At 37.2% G+C, this 18655-nt stretch overlaps 1 protein-coding gene across 2 annotated transcripts in view; it reads left to right on the forward strand.

Moving 5' to 3' along the window:
* Positions 1 to 18655, forward strand: part of ASXL2 (ASXL transcriptional regulator 2) — a 131392-nt gene that overhangs the window by 45809 nt on the left and 66928 nt on the right. The window contains exons 2-3 of one of the 2 annotated variants that reach the window (XM_045447497.1): positions 3316 to 3398; positions 12873 to 12875. In XM_045447497.1, the coding sequence (XP_045303453.1) occupies positions 3316 to 3398; positions 12873 to 12875 (86 nt within the window). The remainder of the gene's footprint in view (positions 1 to 3315; positions 3399 to 12872; positions 12876 to 18655) is intronic. The other variant, XM_045447498.1, reaches the window with a different exon arrangement.

Genomic DNA, 18655 nt, shown 5'->3' on the forward strand with positions numbered 1-18655 from the left:
TATTTATTTAAAAATTTTAATTTATTTTTTAAAATAAATCATTTTAAACCTAGTGAGCTAGTGGCAGACACTTAGTTTTCCTTCATCTGGGAATGTTTAGATTTCCCCTTCATTCTTTTTTTTTTTTTTTTTTTCCATTTTCAGCATTTATATTCATTTTTGAGAGACTGAGTGTGAGTGGGGAAGGGTCAGAGAGAGAGAGAGAGAGGCATGGAATCCAAAGTCGGCTCCAGGCTCTCAGCTGTTAGCAATATGGGACTTGAACCCAATATGGGACTTGAACTCACAGACTATGAGATCATGACCTGAGGTGAAGTCGGATGCTTAACTGACGGAGCCACCCAGGTACCCCCTTTGTTCCCATTTTTTAAAAAAGTCATGTCTATACTAATATGGGGCTTGAACTCATGACCCCGAGATCAAAAGTCAGATGCTCTACTGACTGAGCCAACCAGGTGCCCCCTTTCCCTTTTATTCTTAAGGGGCATTTTTGCTGGATAGGAATTTTGAATTGAGAGCCCTTTTCTTATAGTACTTTACAATGTTTTTTTCACTATTTCTACTTTCCATGGTTTCTGATGAGAAATGTACAGTCACTGGAATTGTTCTCCTAAATAAATGGTTGTTTTACCTGGGTTGCTTTCAAATTTATTTTGTTGTTTTAGCGTTCGGTATGGGTTTCTTTGAATTTATGTTGTTTGAGATTCATTGACCTTGCTGAAATTGTAAGTGTATATCTTTAACCAAATTTGGGGAGTTTTCTGCTGCTGTTTCTTCAGATACGGTTTTTGCATTCTTTCTCATCTCGTTTTGGGATTCTGATAACATGAATGTTACACTTTGTGATTCTTTCCCATTAGCCCTGTTCATTTATTTTTTTCTACCATTTTTCTGTCTATTCATCAGATTGGATAATTTCTATTGCTTTAGCTTCAAGTTCACTGACTCTTTTCTTCATTATCTCCATTCTGCAGTTGAGTGCCTCCAGGGAATTTTGGGTTATTGTATTTTTTAGTCCTAAAATTTTATTTTGTTTCACACAGTCATACACACACACACACTCACCTATCTTATTTCTCTGCTGACACTCTGTTTCTTTCAAGAATATTCTTGTTGACTTTTTTTTTTTTTTTAAGATTTTATTTTTGAGTAGTCTCTACACCCTGTGGATGGAGCTCCAACTCACAACCCTGAGATCAAGAGTTGCATGCTCCACCGACTAAGCCAGCTAGGTGGCCCGCTTCCTGACTTTTTTTTTTTTTTTAATGTTTATTTGTTTTTGAGAAAGAAAGTGTGTGAGCAGGGTAGGGGCAGAGAGAGAGGGAGACACAGAATCCAAAGCAGGCTCCAGACTCCAGGCTCCGAACTGTCAGCACAGGGCTGATGTGGGGCTCGAACCCAAGAACTGCAAGATCATGACCTGAGCCAAAGTTGGATGCTTAACCAACTGAGCCACCCAGGCACCCCCCTCTTCCTGACTTGAAGCATGGTTATAATAATTGCTTTAAAGTCTTTGATAATTCCAATGTCTTTGTCATCTTGGATTTATTATGTGTAGGTTGTCTTTTCCCTTTGAGTTCTTGAGAGTTTGCTAGTTGTTCAGTTGTCAAATGATGTTGGATTGTATATAGACATTTTAATGTTATGTTATCATATTGTATGTCTTATTTAAATCCAATGGAGAGTAATTTTGCAGGTATTTAAAGCAGGCATTTATTTGACTTTGTTTTTTTTTTTTATTTAAAAAAAATTTTTTTTTTCAACGTTTATTTTTGGGACAGAGAGAGACAGAGCATGAACGGGGGAGGGGCAGAGAGAGAGGGAGACACAGAATCGGAAACAGGCTCCAGGCTCTGAGCCATCAGCCCAGAGCCCGACGCGGGGCTCGAACTCACGGACCGCGAGATCGTGACCTGGCTGAAGTCGGACGCTTAACCGACTGTGCCACCCAGGCGCCCCTATTTGACTTTGTTTTAAAGCAGGTATTTATTTGACTTTGTTAGGTTCAGATCACAAGTTTCCACCCACCTTTTGTGCACTAAAATTCCAATATTTAGTTTTCAAAGCCTTTGCAGAGTTGTTCTGATCTGTTCTGCATGTGTACCACTTACTGGCTAATTTGGGAACCTGATAGTATGATTAGGGTCAGACACACACATGCATAGCTCTGGAGTGACCCCAGGAGTGTTTATGGAACTTTGTGGTATCATTTTCTTGGCTCCTTTGTCTTTGCAATAACTTTCTCCCTGATAACTTTCTGGCTCCTACAGACCCTTCTTCCTTGTTCTGTGGCTGGACAGCTGAGGCTTTCATTTCTCTGTTTTGCTGTATATTCCACAACTGCATCTGCCTTTGATGGCAAACAATAGGATGACAGAGAAAGAATATAAGCCATGTGGATTCCCTTCACACCTAGGGGATTAGAAGGGTTCTGTTTTGTTGGACTTTTCAGTCCCTGTTCAACCATTGCTGATATCACCACTGCCAAGGATGCTGTCTTGGCTTGTCTGGGGGCATAGGTCAAGAGAAAGGGGGGAAACCTCAGAAAACCGCCTCTCCCTAGGGGACCCCTTTACTGGTCCTCAGATCAAAAAAGAGAAGAATTCTCTTGAGAGCCATTTCTGCCTGCTGTTAGTGGACAGTTCTGAATTTGTACTGCCTTTGAGTTTAGACTGAGTGGTCCCAGAGCAAATAAAATCAGGAAACTCACTTAGGGGTTAGTAAAACTTCTAGTTGTGGTTTTGTACCCCAACCCGATGGCTACCTCAGATAGCTGCTCCATGCATTCCGACCAGGTTTTTAGTCATATTCAGCAGGAGAGAAACTATGCTTACTCCTTTTTTACCAGAACCAGGAAATTTTGTTACAACTGTATTGTTCATTTGTTTTGGTTAAGAATTTATTGAGCATTCATGCCATACTCAGCTTTGCTGGGAATGTAAAGATGATAATCTCAAACTACCTATAGTAGATCCACAGTTAGGCATGTGACATGGGGGTGGAGGCAGAAAGTACATAATTTTATACTAAACACTACTAATAAATAATTTAGTTATTAATCTTAATCTTTTTTGATCCATTTCTGTTTCAGGACTTGACATATTGTTTGTGCCTAAGAGAGAAGAACCTGTTTATATTCCATTAATTTTCCATTTTTCTTATTGTCCCAAAATTAAAGGGATGAAAAGTCCCTGGATATGTATGTGCTGGATGAAATTAATACATAGTTATAAGCATAAGAACTATAATTATACACATAATTATAATAAGAACTTAAAATAAGAAATAATTTATTATTATATACTTGTTTCTCAGGTCTTAGAAAAATACCCCAATACACCCATGAGTCATAAAGAAATTCTTCAAGTTATCCAGAGAGAAGGACTAAAAGAAATCAGGTGAGTTACTTAAATATTATTAGTAATAATTATAATACTTGATTAGAGTGTTTTGTAGTATATAGCAGTGTACTTTAGCCCTGAAGATTGATGATTTAGTAATAACTGCTTTGCTAATTTCTGATTTATTCAGTTGTCAGATCTCTGGAGTTTTCAGTCATAGCACAGTTATAAAACCACAAGTATGTTTAAAAAAAAATTCTTAGAATGTATCTTTTTCCATCCCATGCACTTTAATTCTTAGGAAGGCCTGGAGCCATCTTCAAACCTTCATCTATGAGTTCAGGCTTTTAATTTAATAAGCTTGGTCAGTAGCATGTAACAAGTATTCTCTAGTGCAGGGAGAGTGCTAGAAATAGACAATCTAGGAAGAAATAACCTTGACCAAAAAGAATAAAATGGAAAAGGTACATATAGAGCAGTATGTATTTCAAATAATAGTTATATGTACAAATAAAACAGCTTGGGGTCAATTAATACAGGACCAAAGATAAAACACACTTTAATTTCTAAGAGCCTTCTATTACAATAGCACGTAATAGTCACTTCATAAACAAGACCTTCTGTCATCAAGAAATGTTAAAATTGGGGCAACTGGGTGGCTCAGTCAGTTAAGTGTCCGACGTCGGCTCAAGTTATGATCTCGCTGTTCACGAGCTCGAGCCCCACGTCGGGCTCTGTGCTGACAGCTCAGAGCCTGGAGCCTGCTTCTCATTCTGTGTCTCCCCTTCTCTGCCTCTCCCCCACTTGTCCTCTGTCTCTCTCTCTCTCTCTCTCTGTCTCTCAAAAATAAGTTAAAACATTAAAAAAATAAAAAAGAAATGTTAAAGTTATGTTCAACATACTTTGTATTGTTAACGTTGAAATCTGGGAGTCTACATGAGAGACATTTTCATTAAGATGGGAAATGGTTAAAGTAGCTTTAAAACTGCTACTAGTTTTCTCAAGTGGGGGTGGTATTGTGTAAATACCCTTAGGGAAAGTGTTCAGAATTTATGGGGCTGTGTTTGATTGTCAAAGTGACTAGAAAGTACAGGAGCACGGTGGCATTTAACAGGTAACAAGATGCTAAATGTCTCACATTGTGCTGGATGGTCCGTCACACTGGAGAATTGTTCAGCTCAGATGCCAGAGTAATAATGAGCTATGGTAAAATATTTGTAAACGGACAGTAATACATTTTTTGATAAATAGCTGTTGTGTGTTCTAGATTGTAATTCTCATCTTCTTGAATACAAAATTCAGTTTTTTTGCCCTTGTTTGCTAACAGCTCAAAAAATTTTGTTTGATTTGTGGCCAAACGTCAATAGGCTGGGAATAAAATAGGTTTGTGTTATGACTTTGAAGGAATGAAGTAAAATTAGTGTATTTCACTTTATGTAACATAAGTCTCTCAGAAATTGTGTGAACATTTAAACATTTTTGTAAATTAAAAAATTAGTCACTTAATTTATCAGTGATATAATTCTAAATTTTTATTTGAATTAGATAAGACTTATTAGATTAAAGCATAATGTCCATGTCACAACAGATCAATTTGTACAAAGCTACAGGAGCAAAAGGTAGTGATTTTTGTGGTTCTGCGGAACAAATTCTGCTAAGGTGTTCTAATGTTTTTTTTATAACACTATGGGGTTTTTATAGAATATGAATGGGCAAGAGATTTCATTTCTTTCCCCCTTAAAATTAGACTTTTGATGCACACCGGGGACATAGACCAGGATATCTGGTGTGTAGAGAGTAAACTACCCTCAGTCCCTTAGGTCTCAGTGACAGGTGCAGGGTCATCTGGCTCCAATATACTAAAGCTCTGTGACTTTACACTTATCGTTATCATTTCTAGGAAGCAGGCAAGAATAGTAAATATGTGAAGAATAGTAAATAAATAAAAGAAGGGGAAAAAAAGAGATTTAGAAAAAAATAGCAAAATGGTAGAGTCAGCAAAAATAGCTTCTGGCTTCACTTCGTGGTAACAATTTATAAGTAGCTGCTCTTGGTTAAACTACATTGTTGTGATGCAATTGTGTAACGACAAAGCAGTTCTTTCTAAGTCACCATTGACTTCCATTTTGTTAACTCCATGGGACTTCTAGTTACTCTTACTAAGCATTATTTAACACGGTTGACTACGCCTTCCTTTTTGAAACTCTGTTACCTGAAGCAATTACAAACATTTCTCTCCTCCTTCCTTCTCAGTTTTTTTTTTTCCTTTGCTCATTACCTTCTAACTTAAGTGCAATTTTGTCCAATCCCATAGCTTTAAATATTATATGTTATCAATTCTCAAATATGTAGGGAAGCTCTTTCTTACTTCAGCCTTTGTATATGCTGACTTTTTTTTTTTTTTTTAACGTTTATTTATTTTTGGGACAGAGACAGACAGAGTATGAACGGGGGAGGGGCAGAGAGAGAGGGAGACACAGAATCTGAAGCAGGCTCCAGGCTCTGAGCCGTCAGCCCAGAGCCCGACGCGGGGCTCGAACTCATGGGCCGCGAGATCGTGACCTGAGCTGAAGTCGGACGCTTAACCGACTGAGCCACCCAGGCGCCCCATATGCTGACTTTTTTTTTTTTTTTTAAATTTTTTTTTTCACATTTTTATTTATTTTTGGGACAGAGAGAGACAGAGCATGAACGGGGGAGGAGCAGAGAGAGAGGGAGACACAGAATCGGAAACAGGCTCCAGGCTCTGAGCCATCAGCCCAGAGCCCGATGCGGGGCTCGAACTCACGGACCGCGAGATCGTGACCTGGTTGAAGTCGGATGCTTAACCGACTGCGCCACCCAGGCGCCCCGGCCCCATATGCTGACTTTTTAACAAGGAATGTGCTTTTACCTCAGTTACCTCTTATTTTTTACGTGTCAGTTTGAATATGTCTTTTTCAGAGCACTTTGGCTGACTTTAGAAGTTAGAGCATATTTCCTTTTTTAGTGTATTATAGTGTTCTGTTTATTTCTTCATACCACCTAAAGTTTGAAGTCACATATTTTTGTGATCTTAAAAAAGTCATCAAGCTTCTCTGTTGCTTACATTAAGGTAGCTCCATGAGGAGTGAAATTTGCTCTTTGTCCCCCTTCTCTTTTGTGTTTGGCATATGTCAGACATTGAAAACCTACTTGTTATATATGTGAAGTATTAGTAGTTGGGAGATCACATTCAGATGCAGTTACAGCTTATTCTCTTGCTGCAGTGATGTGTTAAATGATAGTCTTATAATCATTAAAGTTTTTAGATTACTGAATGAAATAGATAATATCTTTATTAAAGATGTGCTGCTTTTTACAGTTTAATTTCCATTCCTCAATCCATAGTACGTGGCTTTCAGTTCTTTTTTCCCTTTGTAGTTTTCCCCATCTTCCCCATTTTGAAGAAGCTCACTTAAGTTTGATTATTCCACATCCTATTGTTTTATTTTAAAATACATTAAAGTGGACACAGCCTAAATGTCCATTAAAAGATGAGTGGATAAATAAAACGTAGTATATAATTTCAGTGGAATATTATCAGCCTCAAGAAAGAATGAAATTCGGATACATACTACATGGATAAACCTTAAAAACATGCTAAGTGAAATAAGACACAAAAGGACACATAGTGATGTGACGACAGGAAAAAAAAAGGACAGATATTGTACAGTTCCATTTGTATGAGATACTTAGAACAGGCAGACTGATACAGAGACAGAAAGTAGAATAGAGGTTACCGGGGACTGAGAGTAGGGAAGAATAAAGAGTTATTGTTTAATTAGTATAAAGTTTCTTTCTGGGATGATGAAAAAGTTATGGAAATGGACAGTGGTAATGGTTTCCCAGCATTGTGAATGTACTCCATGCCACTGGAATCTACACTTAAAAATCGTTCAAATGGGGGCACCTGGGTGGTTCAGTTGGTATAGTGTCCGACTTTTGATTTTGGCTCAGTTGTGATCTCACGGTTTGCGTCGGGCTCCACTCTGGCAGTGTGGAGCCTGCTTAGGATTCTCTCTCTCCCTTTTTCTCTGCCCCCTCGCCCCCCAAAATAAATAAATAAACTTTAAAAAAAGGTTCAAATGGTAACTTGTATGTTACATATATTTTGTCACAAAAATAGTATTAAAAGGTAAGTGATTGGCTCCTGACTGAGAAGGACAGAGGTACTGGTTCCTTTAAGAACTTAAGAGTTTTTAAGAGGTTTTCTGCAGTCTTTGAGCTGTACAGTTTTATAAGTCTCAGGGTCTAGTCAACAGACAGAAGCTACATGGTAATTTGAACAGGGAAATTACTAAGTTAACTAGTTATTAATTTGTTAACCAGAAATTAACTATTAAAAGGGAGCAGCCAGTACCTGCAGGGCTGAGGCAGTGTGACCTAAGGAGACCCCTCCATGTCCCTAGGCTGTTATTCAGATCTTAATGGACAAGGTAGGGCTCTGGTCCTGTGGATGACAAAGTTCACTAGTGCTGTAGCCTGGGCTAGCACTTAGGAAACTCCCTACTGAGTATTAGAAGAACTTGTTGGAAAACCTCCTGCTGGGCACCTGTCCCACATTCACTGGGAGCCAGCTGAGGCTCCAGCAGAATTTTCTGGGAAGCCACCCACAGGCATTCTGCTGAACCTTGCTGAAGGTGGAGGGCTGTCAAGTGTCCTTCATGTTGCTGGGTGCTGCGTGTCGTAAGAGCAGGCAGGCAACAGTACAGTAAAACCAGAAAGAAAAGCGCCCTTTCATGCTGTAGTGTTCCTCCAGTGCACTATTGACAAACTTAACGTTGAGCCAACTGGCAGAGGAGAAGTGTTTATAGGGTCCAGCTCCACTACTACAGAGAGGACAAAGGAAGCTGGATTTGGAGCTAAAAGTCAATAAATTGATAACTAGCACAACAGCCTTCAGTAGTTTTTCAGTAGAATAACTGAAATCATTGTCTGGCCCCATATACCATTTTGTTTTACTTGATTTGTTTCCATCTTCACTCCAGCTAAACTGTATAGACAGCACATAGTATTTTTTAAAGAAATATTCTATCTGATAATCATTGACATGATTAGATTTACTCTACCATTTCACTATTTTCTGTTTTTCCTTATATTTTATTTTACTGTCCCCTCTCTGCTGCCTTCTTTTGCCAGTGTTATCTGGCTGGCTCAAGTCTCTCAAAAGGTCTAGTGAATATTTCTTAATCCAAGGGCAAAGACCAGACCTCTCTTTGGGTAAAGGTAAATTCTTTACTACATACTCCCATACAAATCAAATTAGACTTCCCAAATGTGCCAGCTTTCTTAATTTTTAATGTTTAAGGTAGTTGCTTTTTAAAAATTGGCATATAATGAACATACCATAAAAGCATTTTAAAGCATATGGTTCAGTGGTTTATTATTTAATGTATTTGTACAGAACATTTCCATTATCCCCAAAAGAAACCCTTCAGTATTAGTTGTCATTCCTTTTCCTTGCCCCACCCTCAGTGCCCCAGCCTTAGGCAACCTCTAATATGCTTTCTCTGACCATGGATTTGCCAATTTTGGATATTTCATAAAATGGAATCACACAATATGTGGTCTTTTTTGACTGGCTCCTTTCTTATAGTATAAAGATTTGAAGGTTCATTCATATTGTATTATTTATCAGTACTTTATTCCTTTATTGCTGAATAATATTCCATTGCATGCATATGCCACATTTTATTTATCCATTCATCAGTTGATGGGCATTGGGGTTATTTTCACTTTTTGGCTATTATGAATAATACTACTGTGAACATCCATGTACAAATTTTTGTGTGGGAAGTTGCTTTCTGTATTTTTACAAGTTTTAGTTGCAACCAGCCAGAAAGAGAGAGAGGCTACTGTGGGTCTGCTCTTACCAAGTCTCACTCAATTTTAAATCATGAAATTGGATTGAGCTTTAAATTTGTGGAGTTCATGGAAACATGAATTAATCCAGAAATTTCAGTTCAAAATCATTGTGTTTTTCTTTGGCTTAGAATAGAATTCCAGATTTTGGTGTAGCCTTTGTTTTTCAGTCATTTTAAAACTATAGGAAGGGGGTTTATCACAGATAGTCTAGTATAGGCTACTTAACACAGATATTTTATGACTAGTGTTTGAAACCTCCATGTTGAGTAGTTCTGTAATCGGAGCCAGTTTTTTGTACCAAATGAGTAAGTGGATGTGAATAGAACACAGTAAACCAGTATGAATTTAACCAGTGGTTAAATGTTTAAGCATCACTCTGTCCAAACATGTAGTCAGTTCTCAAAAGGAAATAATACACCTGCCTCAAACATTTGCATCTGATAATTACCAGATGATATGTAGTCTGAATTATGATTTAGATAAATATATATATTTAGATGAATGTAATTTATGAAGAATGGCCTGCAGCAGTAGGAGTTGAAAGGGTTAAGGAGACTAATAAAGGGGCTGCTTTACTAGAGCAGGCAAACTATGGTGGTGTTTTGTTTGGATTTGGTAAGTAGTGCTGGGGAGAATAGATGGATTTAGGATACATATTTCAGGACTTGCTGACGGATTGGATGTGGAAGGTAAAAGGAAAGAGGAAATAAAAAATGATTTCTAGGCTTCCTGATTATATAGCTGCTATTTACTATAGAAAAGAACTGAGGAATGACTGGACAAGTGAGGAGTTGTTAAAGGATTCACTGACCATGTATTTGTGGATTCAAAAAAAAGTTGTGAACCTTACAAGGGGTGAGGAGGTATTCAGGTGCAGGGCGTGGTTATAGTATAAATTTCAAGGTCGCAGCTAAAAGGTAACAGTGATCTGGAGCTGTAGAGTAGGTGTCTATTTTCAGAGATTAATACCTAATACCCGTTTGGCACATCACTGAGTAAAGAGTTCTGGTGTGTTATAGAATCCAAAAATGCATCCTTTCCTTTCATGATAATGTACTTTCACTTATGTTACAAGTCTCGGTTAATAAGATACTGAAGACAGTTACCTAAATATAAATTTTTACTTTTAGAAAATTGCAAATGGAAAGAAAAGCATACATTCTCCAGCTAAATTATAAATTGTCCTCTCACCCTGGACTGTTTCGAAGTCAATCTTAGGCATTTTATTACTTCAGCAATGCAGTATATATCCAACAGAGACGAACTCAAGAGACTGTGCAAATTGAATATTTTGGCTTATCAGAAAAGCAAACAACTAAACATAGACATTAAGTATGCAATACTGTTGGTGCAACATACACAGAATACTCCATAAGTCAAATGTTTGTGTATGTTTTATACAATTCCCATGAGTCCTTTACTGTTAATCACTCTTCACTACTTCTTTCCTTAGTCTTGTACAACAGGTTTCTCCCCTTCATCAGCTGTGGCAGCCATTAATGTTTAAGTATAGGACTTCAAGCCTTCCTTCTAAATTAGCCATTGCTTTTAGTCCCTGCGCCCCCTTCCCCCCCGCCCCCCCAGGTTTTCTTAACCTGCTTTGTTCATCCTTTAGCTGTATTACCTTGACTCTTCTTATATCTGCTATTAGAGAAAGAGAGCTTTTAGCAAAGAAGAGAAAAATAACTATTTTCTGAAACCCTTTTCTCTTACTACTATTTCTTTCCATTCATAAGTAGAAGAGGAAAGAGAAATTAGGAAGATTCTTGGTATTATGAATTTATCATCCACAGATTATTTTCTGAATTAGACCATTTATGAGTGGTCCCAAGGGTTCATGATATACAAGAATAATCTTGGTGAGTCATGAATTTGAATCTTGTACACCATAAAATTGATGTGGGAGAATAAGTTATGTAGCTAATAAAAGAGTGTAGCCAACTACCTAGCTTTTAAATTATAATTTAAAAAATTGGATTTTTTTGCAAATGAAGTTTCTCTAGCTGTTTACAGCATGATGGCCCTGATTAACAGTACCCCCAGAAAGGTAATCCCTGTTGTATTCCTCACCCTTGCCTCCCTTCCCCAACTCCTTTTCCAAATCAGTCACATTATTTCAGTCACAGAATGTTATAGCTGGAATAGTTAATTGGGATAGTACCGTTACATGTCAATTTATTATTGAAGAATTTAGGCCCATGGAGATTGGTCAGGGTCAGACAACTGGTTCTGTGAAGCTAGAAACCCAGGCTTACTGTTTCTGGTTTTGTTCTTATTAATATATCATACTGTCTGTATATCCCTAGTTCTTCCTACTCTTTTGATTAGTGTATTTGCTTGATTTTTCAAATCAGTCTTGTATTATGTGCTGGTACATAATAACTTTAGGATAGTTGTTATCTAACTGTAAATTTCTTTCTGGAAGAATTTGGAACAAAAACCTCAGCCATTATAATAACTTGACTTCTGAAAGGGCCACTACATTTTTAAAGAATTTACAGTAATGGAACTTTTAAATCTTTATATTGTTGTTTTGTAGAGCTCCAATTTGTTCCCTAACAAGGAGTTGATTTTTTGTTTTTTTAATGTCTCAGTCTTGTATCCCAAGCAAGCTCCTTTAGAGTTGGAATTGTAAAGAACCTGGGAACCATCTAACAAAGATCATGCTCAATAAACAATTGCTAGATTGAAATTTTACCTCTTTGGAGGAGTCCCAATTGCATCTAATTAGTATTAATACATTTACTTATGAACAAGATAATCTCTTTCACATGGTATTAAAATAATGTTTTAGCTTACCTCATACCAAAAACTAATCTGAGCACCTAATTTTTTCCCCATCTCTTCTTTTGTAAAATATGTAGCGAGGGTAATAAAGTCAACATTCTCTACTAGTTTTCAGCAGAAATCATTATCTCTGCAGAATAGATCATTGGACTGTTTGCCAAGCTGAATTGCCTTAAGGTGATATACTGGAAAGAACTCAGTTAAAGAATGAAGAATATTACTGATTAAATTGATACCATATTTATCTAAAGTTAGCTGATACCTTTGAATTCAGCCTGTGTTTTCTTTATCTGCCTGTTGCAGTCTGCTTTCAAGCACACAAACCTTGTAGGGATGTCAAAAAGGCTTAATAATGAAGAAACAAAAATCCGCAAATGCTTGCATATTAACAGAAAAGAGTATTCTTACCCATTGTTACTCAGCTTCACAGTAGTGGATTCATTATGGAAACTAATAAACCTTAGGGTCCATAGCTGATGGCTTTATGATGGCTCCTTGAAATTGAAATGCATGGGAAGAATATTAAAGAATACTCATTGTATCCACATTTGACTCAAAACTGCTTTAATAGTTTTAGTTTGTCACATAATTAAGGTATGCAGTTGTTATCTGAAATGGTTTAGACTATTTATCTGAGTTTAACTGCATGTCTAGACAACGTGATATTTTGGGCTAACTTGTAAATTCTAAAGAGGAAATGAATGTTCTATATAGCAAAGTGGGGGGAGGGTGCTAATTTGAAGAATTGTGGATATTGCTGAGAGGGGAAGGGAGAGTTTATTTTTTGGTTTTATTGTTAAAATTAAAAGCTTTTTTTTTTTCTTTCTTTCATTTTCTTGGGGTGCATTCCAACTCCAGAAGGTAAGAAGTATTACTTTATTCTAAGGAAGTATATATAATGATAAAGTACACTTTTACAAGTTTAATTGAACTCATCTTTGGATGCGTGATTTTTACTTATAAAACTAAATAATTAGTCCAGAAACTAAATAAGAGTAGAAGTCCTATGTAAATATTTATTATATGTGACTTTTTTTTGTCCTTTTAGTTTGTAATCATTATTTGGTCATAATTTTAGAAACCAGTCTATATTTGGCTTTATTAAAATTATCATTTGACATATTAGCATTGGAATACCTAGTGTTCATGCTGAATAATAATAAAAATATTTCAGATTGGAATTGTGTGAGCTAACATTTGCTTTATGACCATAATATTGAAAATATATGTTTATGCTCTGACTGATATAGAGGGAATATTGGTAAGTCTTCTAAGAGAATGATACTTAATTTAAAACCAGGCTAGAACAGGTTAAAATTCATAGTTTGGATCCTTTATTGAATTCGCTTTTTTTCTGTGTTGACATAGCATTAAACACACCTCTTCTAAAACAGTTTTTATGTTATAATTACTTATTATAATTATCTGTCTTAGCTGTGAGACTTTAGAATAGGAACCACATTATTGTATTTTCATGTTACTTGGACTTCGTATGGCTTTTAGTTACAGCTAAATCTTTTTTTAACTGCAGCCAAATTTGCATTCTATTAAGTTCGTTTATAAGAATCTATTCATTTTTTTAGTATCAGTTTATGGAGAAAACCTTAATTCGGTTCGTGCGAACAGTTAAAATTATTTAAAAAATTTAAAACTAGGTAAGGTGTTTTTGTTTTTTGTGTTGTGGTGTGTGTGTGTGTGTGTGTGTTTTGAGGGGGCCTTATATTGATTAGGTTCTTTAGGTGCAAATAACAGGAACCAAATGTGAAGAACTTAAGCAAAATGGGATATATTTGAAGAATGTGGGGTGGTAGCTCCTAACCTCAAAGGAAAGAAACAAACCCTGAAATTGAGAGAAGTAAGTTAACTTCAGAGATCAGGTAGCTAGAACTAATGGATGGGCTCATTAGGACTCTGTAGCTGGGATGAATTAGTCTGTGTCTCTTCTGTTCAGGGTTAACATACAAGGAAGAGTGAACCTGGCTGGTTCAGTGTCCAGGCATGGTGAGATCTTTTTTTTTTTTTTTTTTTTTTTTAAATTTTTTTTTTCAACGTTTATTTATTTTTGGGACAGAGAGAGACAGAGCATGAACGGGGGAGGGGCAGAGAGAGAGGGAGACACAGAATCGGAAACAGGCTCCAGGCTCTGAGCCATCAGCCCAGAGTCCGACGCGGGGCTCGAACTCACGGACCGCGAGATTGTGACCTGGCTGAAGTCGGACGCTTAACCGACTGCGCCACCCAGGCGCCCCGAGGCATGGTGAGATCTTGATGGCCAGTCCTACAAGAGTGTTTCCAGTAGGGTAGGTCATAGTTCCCCAAAGCAAAGTGTACATTCTTTCCAGAAGAAGAGAGAATGTATTTAGCCAGGCAGAACCAACAGATGTCTACACATTGCTCACTGTAGAAAATTAGAGTAACAACAGGAAAATATAAGGTACAAGCAGTTGTAAGAAATCATCCTTTATACAGATTCTCCCAGTGGTAACAGTGTGCAGCACCGTAGTACAGTATCAGCAACCAGAATATTGCTTTTGATACAGTCTGCTTGATTTACTTGTACTCTTGTGTGTGTGTGTGTGTATGTGCACATGTGGATGTGTATTTGACCCTGTGCAGTCTTACCACATGTATATAGATACATGTATCTACCACCACAGTCAAAATACAAAACAGGTTTATCAACAAGAGGATCCCTTGTGTTGCCGATTTCATAGCCACACCTACCTCCCTAGTACAACCTCCATCCACCCTCCTCAGGCCAGCCACCACTAATGTGTTCTCCATTTCTGTAATTTTGTCATTTCAATAATTTGTATTAATGGAATTGTATGAAATATATAATATTTGGGATTGACTTTCTCAGTGTAATTCCCTGTAGATTCATCCAGGTTGTTGTCTGTGTCAGTATTTCGTTTCTTTTTTTATTGCTGAGTAGTATTCAGTGACATGGCTGTACAGTTTATTTAACTAGTCACTCATCGAAGGACATCTAAATTGTCTCCAGTTTTTCACCGTTACAAATAAAGCTTCTATGAAAAGTATACATGTTTTTGTGTGAACATGAATTTTCCTTTCTCTGGTGTAAATGCCCACAAGTGCAGTTGCTGATGTTGTATGGTAAGTGCATATTTAGTTTTTTGTTGTTGCTGTTTTAAAAAAATTTTTTAATTCATTTTTGAGAGACAGAGTGAGTGGGGGAGGGGCAGAGAGAGAGCGAGACACAGAATCTGAAGCAGGCTCCAGGCTCTGAGCTGTCAGCACAGAGCCTGATGTTCGAACTCACGGACTGCAAGATCATGACCTGAGCTGAAGTTGACACTTAACCAACGGAGCCACCCAGGTGCCCCTAGTTTTTTGGTTTTTTTTTTTTTTTTATGTTTATTTTTGAGAGAGAGCGTGAGAGTGTGCTAGCGGGGGAGGGGGGGCAGAGAGAGAGGAAGACAGAGGATCTGAAGCAGGCTCTGTGCTGACAGCAGACAGCACAATGTGAGGCTCAAACTCACAAACCGTGAGATCGTGACCTGAGCTGAAGTCAAGACACTTAACCGACTGAGTCACCCAGGTATCCCATGCACGTTTAGTTTAAAGACACTTTCACATTGTTTCCCACAGTGATTGTACCATTTTACATTCCCACCAGCAACATTTGAGAGATCCAGTGTCTTTGAATTTGAAATGAATTTCTTATAAATAGCATATAGTTGGATTGTGGGGTTTTTAAGCCTTGTCTGCTAATCTTTGCCTTTTAATTTGTGTATATACGTTATTTATGTTTAGGTTAATTATTAATAGAGTTTATGCCTGCCATTTTATTATTTGTTTTCTGTTTGCTTCTTCTGTTTCTTGTTCTTCTATTTTTCTTTTCTTACCTTCCCATGGATTATTTTAGGGTTCCATATTGACTTATTTATAGTGCATTTCTTTGTATATCTGCCTAATTTTCTTAGTGTTTGCTCTGGATATTAGAGTGTACAATATATGATTTATCATTCTGATGGTATGAACATTTTACCACTTTGAAGTGTGGAAGCTATTCCATTTAGGTTCTTACCACATGATGTTTTAATTTTTGTTTCAATCATCAAATATTAGCTAAAACCTCATGAGAAGGTTAGTCTATTGCATGTATGCTTGCTTCTATTCTTCCTTCTTTCCTGGTGCTCTAGTATCCTTTCTTTTATCTTTCTGTTTAAAGAACTTCCTTTAGCCATTCTTGGAGAGTGGGTCTGCTAGCAATACATTTCTTTAGTTTTATTGTTTCTAGGACTGTCTTTATTTCTCCTTTGCTTATGAAGGACACTTCTTTAGATCTAGAATTCTTAAGGAATTTTTATAAAATCAACGGTTCATTTTGTTCAGCATTTGTAAGATGTGGTACTACGTCTTTCTGGTCTCTATGGTGTCAGATGAGAACTCTACTGTTGATTGAATTAGTATTTCCCTACGGGTAATGTGTTGTTCCTCTCCGACAGCCTTCAGGACTTCTTTTTTGGATTTAGTATTCAGAAATTTAATTATGTGTCTTCATGTGCAGACTTCTTCGAGTTTATTTTATTTAGATTCATTGAGTTTCTTGAGTATTTATGTTTATTTTTCACCAAATAAGAGAAGTTTTTAGCCAGTAGTCCTTTGAATACTCTTTGTCTTTCTTTTCTTTCTGGGCTCATGGTATGAACTTTTTTATAACTTTAGTTTCCTTGCTATTTGTTATATTTTCATTTGTTTCAGTAAAGTTTCTTTTATAATTTTTTTAAAGTTTATCTACTTTTGAGACAGAGAGAGAGGGAGACAGACAGACAGACAGAGTGTGGGGTTGGGGGGGAGGGCAGGGGCACAGAGAGAGGGAGATGCAGAATCTGAAGCAGGCTCCAGGCTCTGACTTGTCAGCACAGAGCCTGATGTGGGGCTCAAACTCACAGACCGTGAGATCATGACCTGAGCCAGAGTCAATGCTCAACTGACTGAGACACCCAGCTACCCCTGTTTCAAGAAAAATTTTAAGTGCATATAGAAGCATCCTTGTCTTATAATTTCAACATCTGTCTTAGTGTTGGTGTCAGTTGATTGTCTTTTCTCATTTAGGTTGTGATTTTCTTGGTTTTTGGTATGATAAGTGATTATTGTATTTGGATCCTGGATATTTTTTTATTTTTATTTTTATTTTTCGGATCCTGGATGTTTTAGTTTTTATGTTAGGAGATGTTGGATCCTATTAAATTCAAATCTTTTATTTAAGCGGGGATTCACACTGCTTGGGTTTACCATGTGAGTTCTAGGCTCCCTTGGTGGACTGTGATTCAATAACAATTTAATTTTCACAGCCTTTGCTTTGCTATTTGGGTCTTGTTGTTTTATTTAATGACAGAGGCTCCCAGTGATCTCTGCTGTTTTCTTCTGAGGGGGTAGAAGGAGTTTCCATAGGCCAGGCTGCCTGATGCCTCTAAATGTGGGATAAAGGAAGTCTCCAGCCTGTGGAGGCAGAGAGGCTTTCCAGGCCATGTGCTTATTATGATGGTTCTTTCTCTTGCTTGTGCCACTGGTCTGCTGATCCTATCAGGGGAGAGAGCTAGTAGCCTTTGGCTGACCAGGACAAAGAGGCTTCCTGAACTGGGCTGCTGCTTCTGGTCTGATCACATTTGCAGATGCCGCCTTGCCTTGCCTTGCCTTGCCTTGCCTTGCCTTGCCTTGCCTTGCCTTTTTTAGTCTTTATTTTTGAAGTTTGAGGGAAGCTCATTTGCAGTCAAAACCATTTAATTGTATAAGGTTTACCATAACTCTTAAGTTACTTCTGTGAGTTGGAAAATGCTAGAAACTAGTAAGATTAATGAATCAACTGACTACTTCAAAATTCTGAATCTTGGGGTGCCTGCCTGGTTTAGTCAATAGATCATGTGACTCTGGGTCTTGGGGTCATGAGTTCAAGCCCCATGTTGAGGCTACTTAAAAAAAAAAAAAAAAAAGAATTCTGAATCTTGACGTAAGTGGCTGTGCCAAGACTGAGAGTTCCTGTTCAAAAGCAGAAAATAATTGCAATAAATAGCTTTGGCTGTTTAGATATATAAACTATATTGCTAAATGAACAAAAAATACCAAATATTGCAAAGATGCAAAATCACAACAGATTGTTTTTTGATACTTAAATCTGTTGGATTTTAATCTCTCTCCAGCTTATTTCTTTCAGAACTATGTCCATAGCTTATAATGACAAGTATTCTATTCTTAGTTTCTGTTTTCTTCGCTAATACTTGTTTTACTCCAAATAGTATGTCCTTATATGCAGCCCTTCACACCTCTTTAGTTCAGAGACATGCTCTTTAGGAACTTGGCCCGGCCAGTTAAGACATGTCAGCATCCTGACCAGCTGAAATAAAAGCATTTGGTATTTTTTTATATGCAATAGTTACAGAGTGACCTTTCTTAGAAAGGTTGTGTTTCTCTTAAAGTCTATATTTTCTTTTTATTATGTTATTTCTCGTAAGATTGAAAAGCAAGATGCTTTAGTTAATCAGTAGTGGAAATGGCCACTGGCTAAGATAGGAGTCAGGTACTTTATGCATGACCTTTTAAATCTTTTTTTTTTTTTTTTAAAGTTTATTTATTTTCAGAGAGAGAGAATGAATGAGCGATGGTGAGCCGGGGGA

The sequence above is a fragment of the Leopardus geoffroyi genome, chromosome A3 (genome assembly GCF_018350155.1).
Source record: "Leopardus geoffroyi isolate Oge1 chromosome A3, O.geoffroyi_Oge1_pat1.0, whole genome shotgun sequence".
Taxonomy (NCBI): domain Eukaryota; kingdom Metazoa; phylum Chordata; class Mammalia; order Carnivora; family Felidae; genus Leopardus; species Leopardus geoffroyi.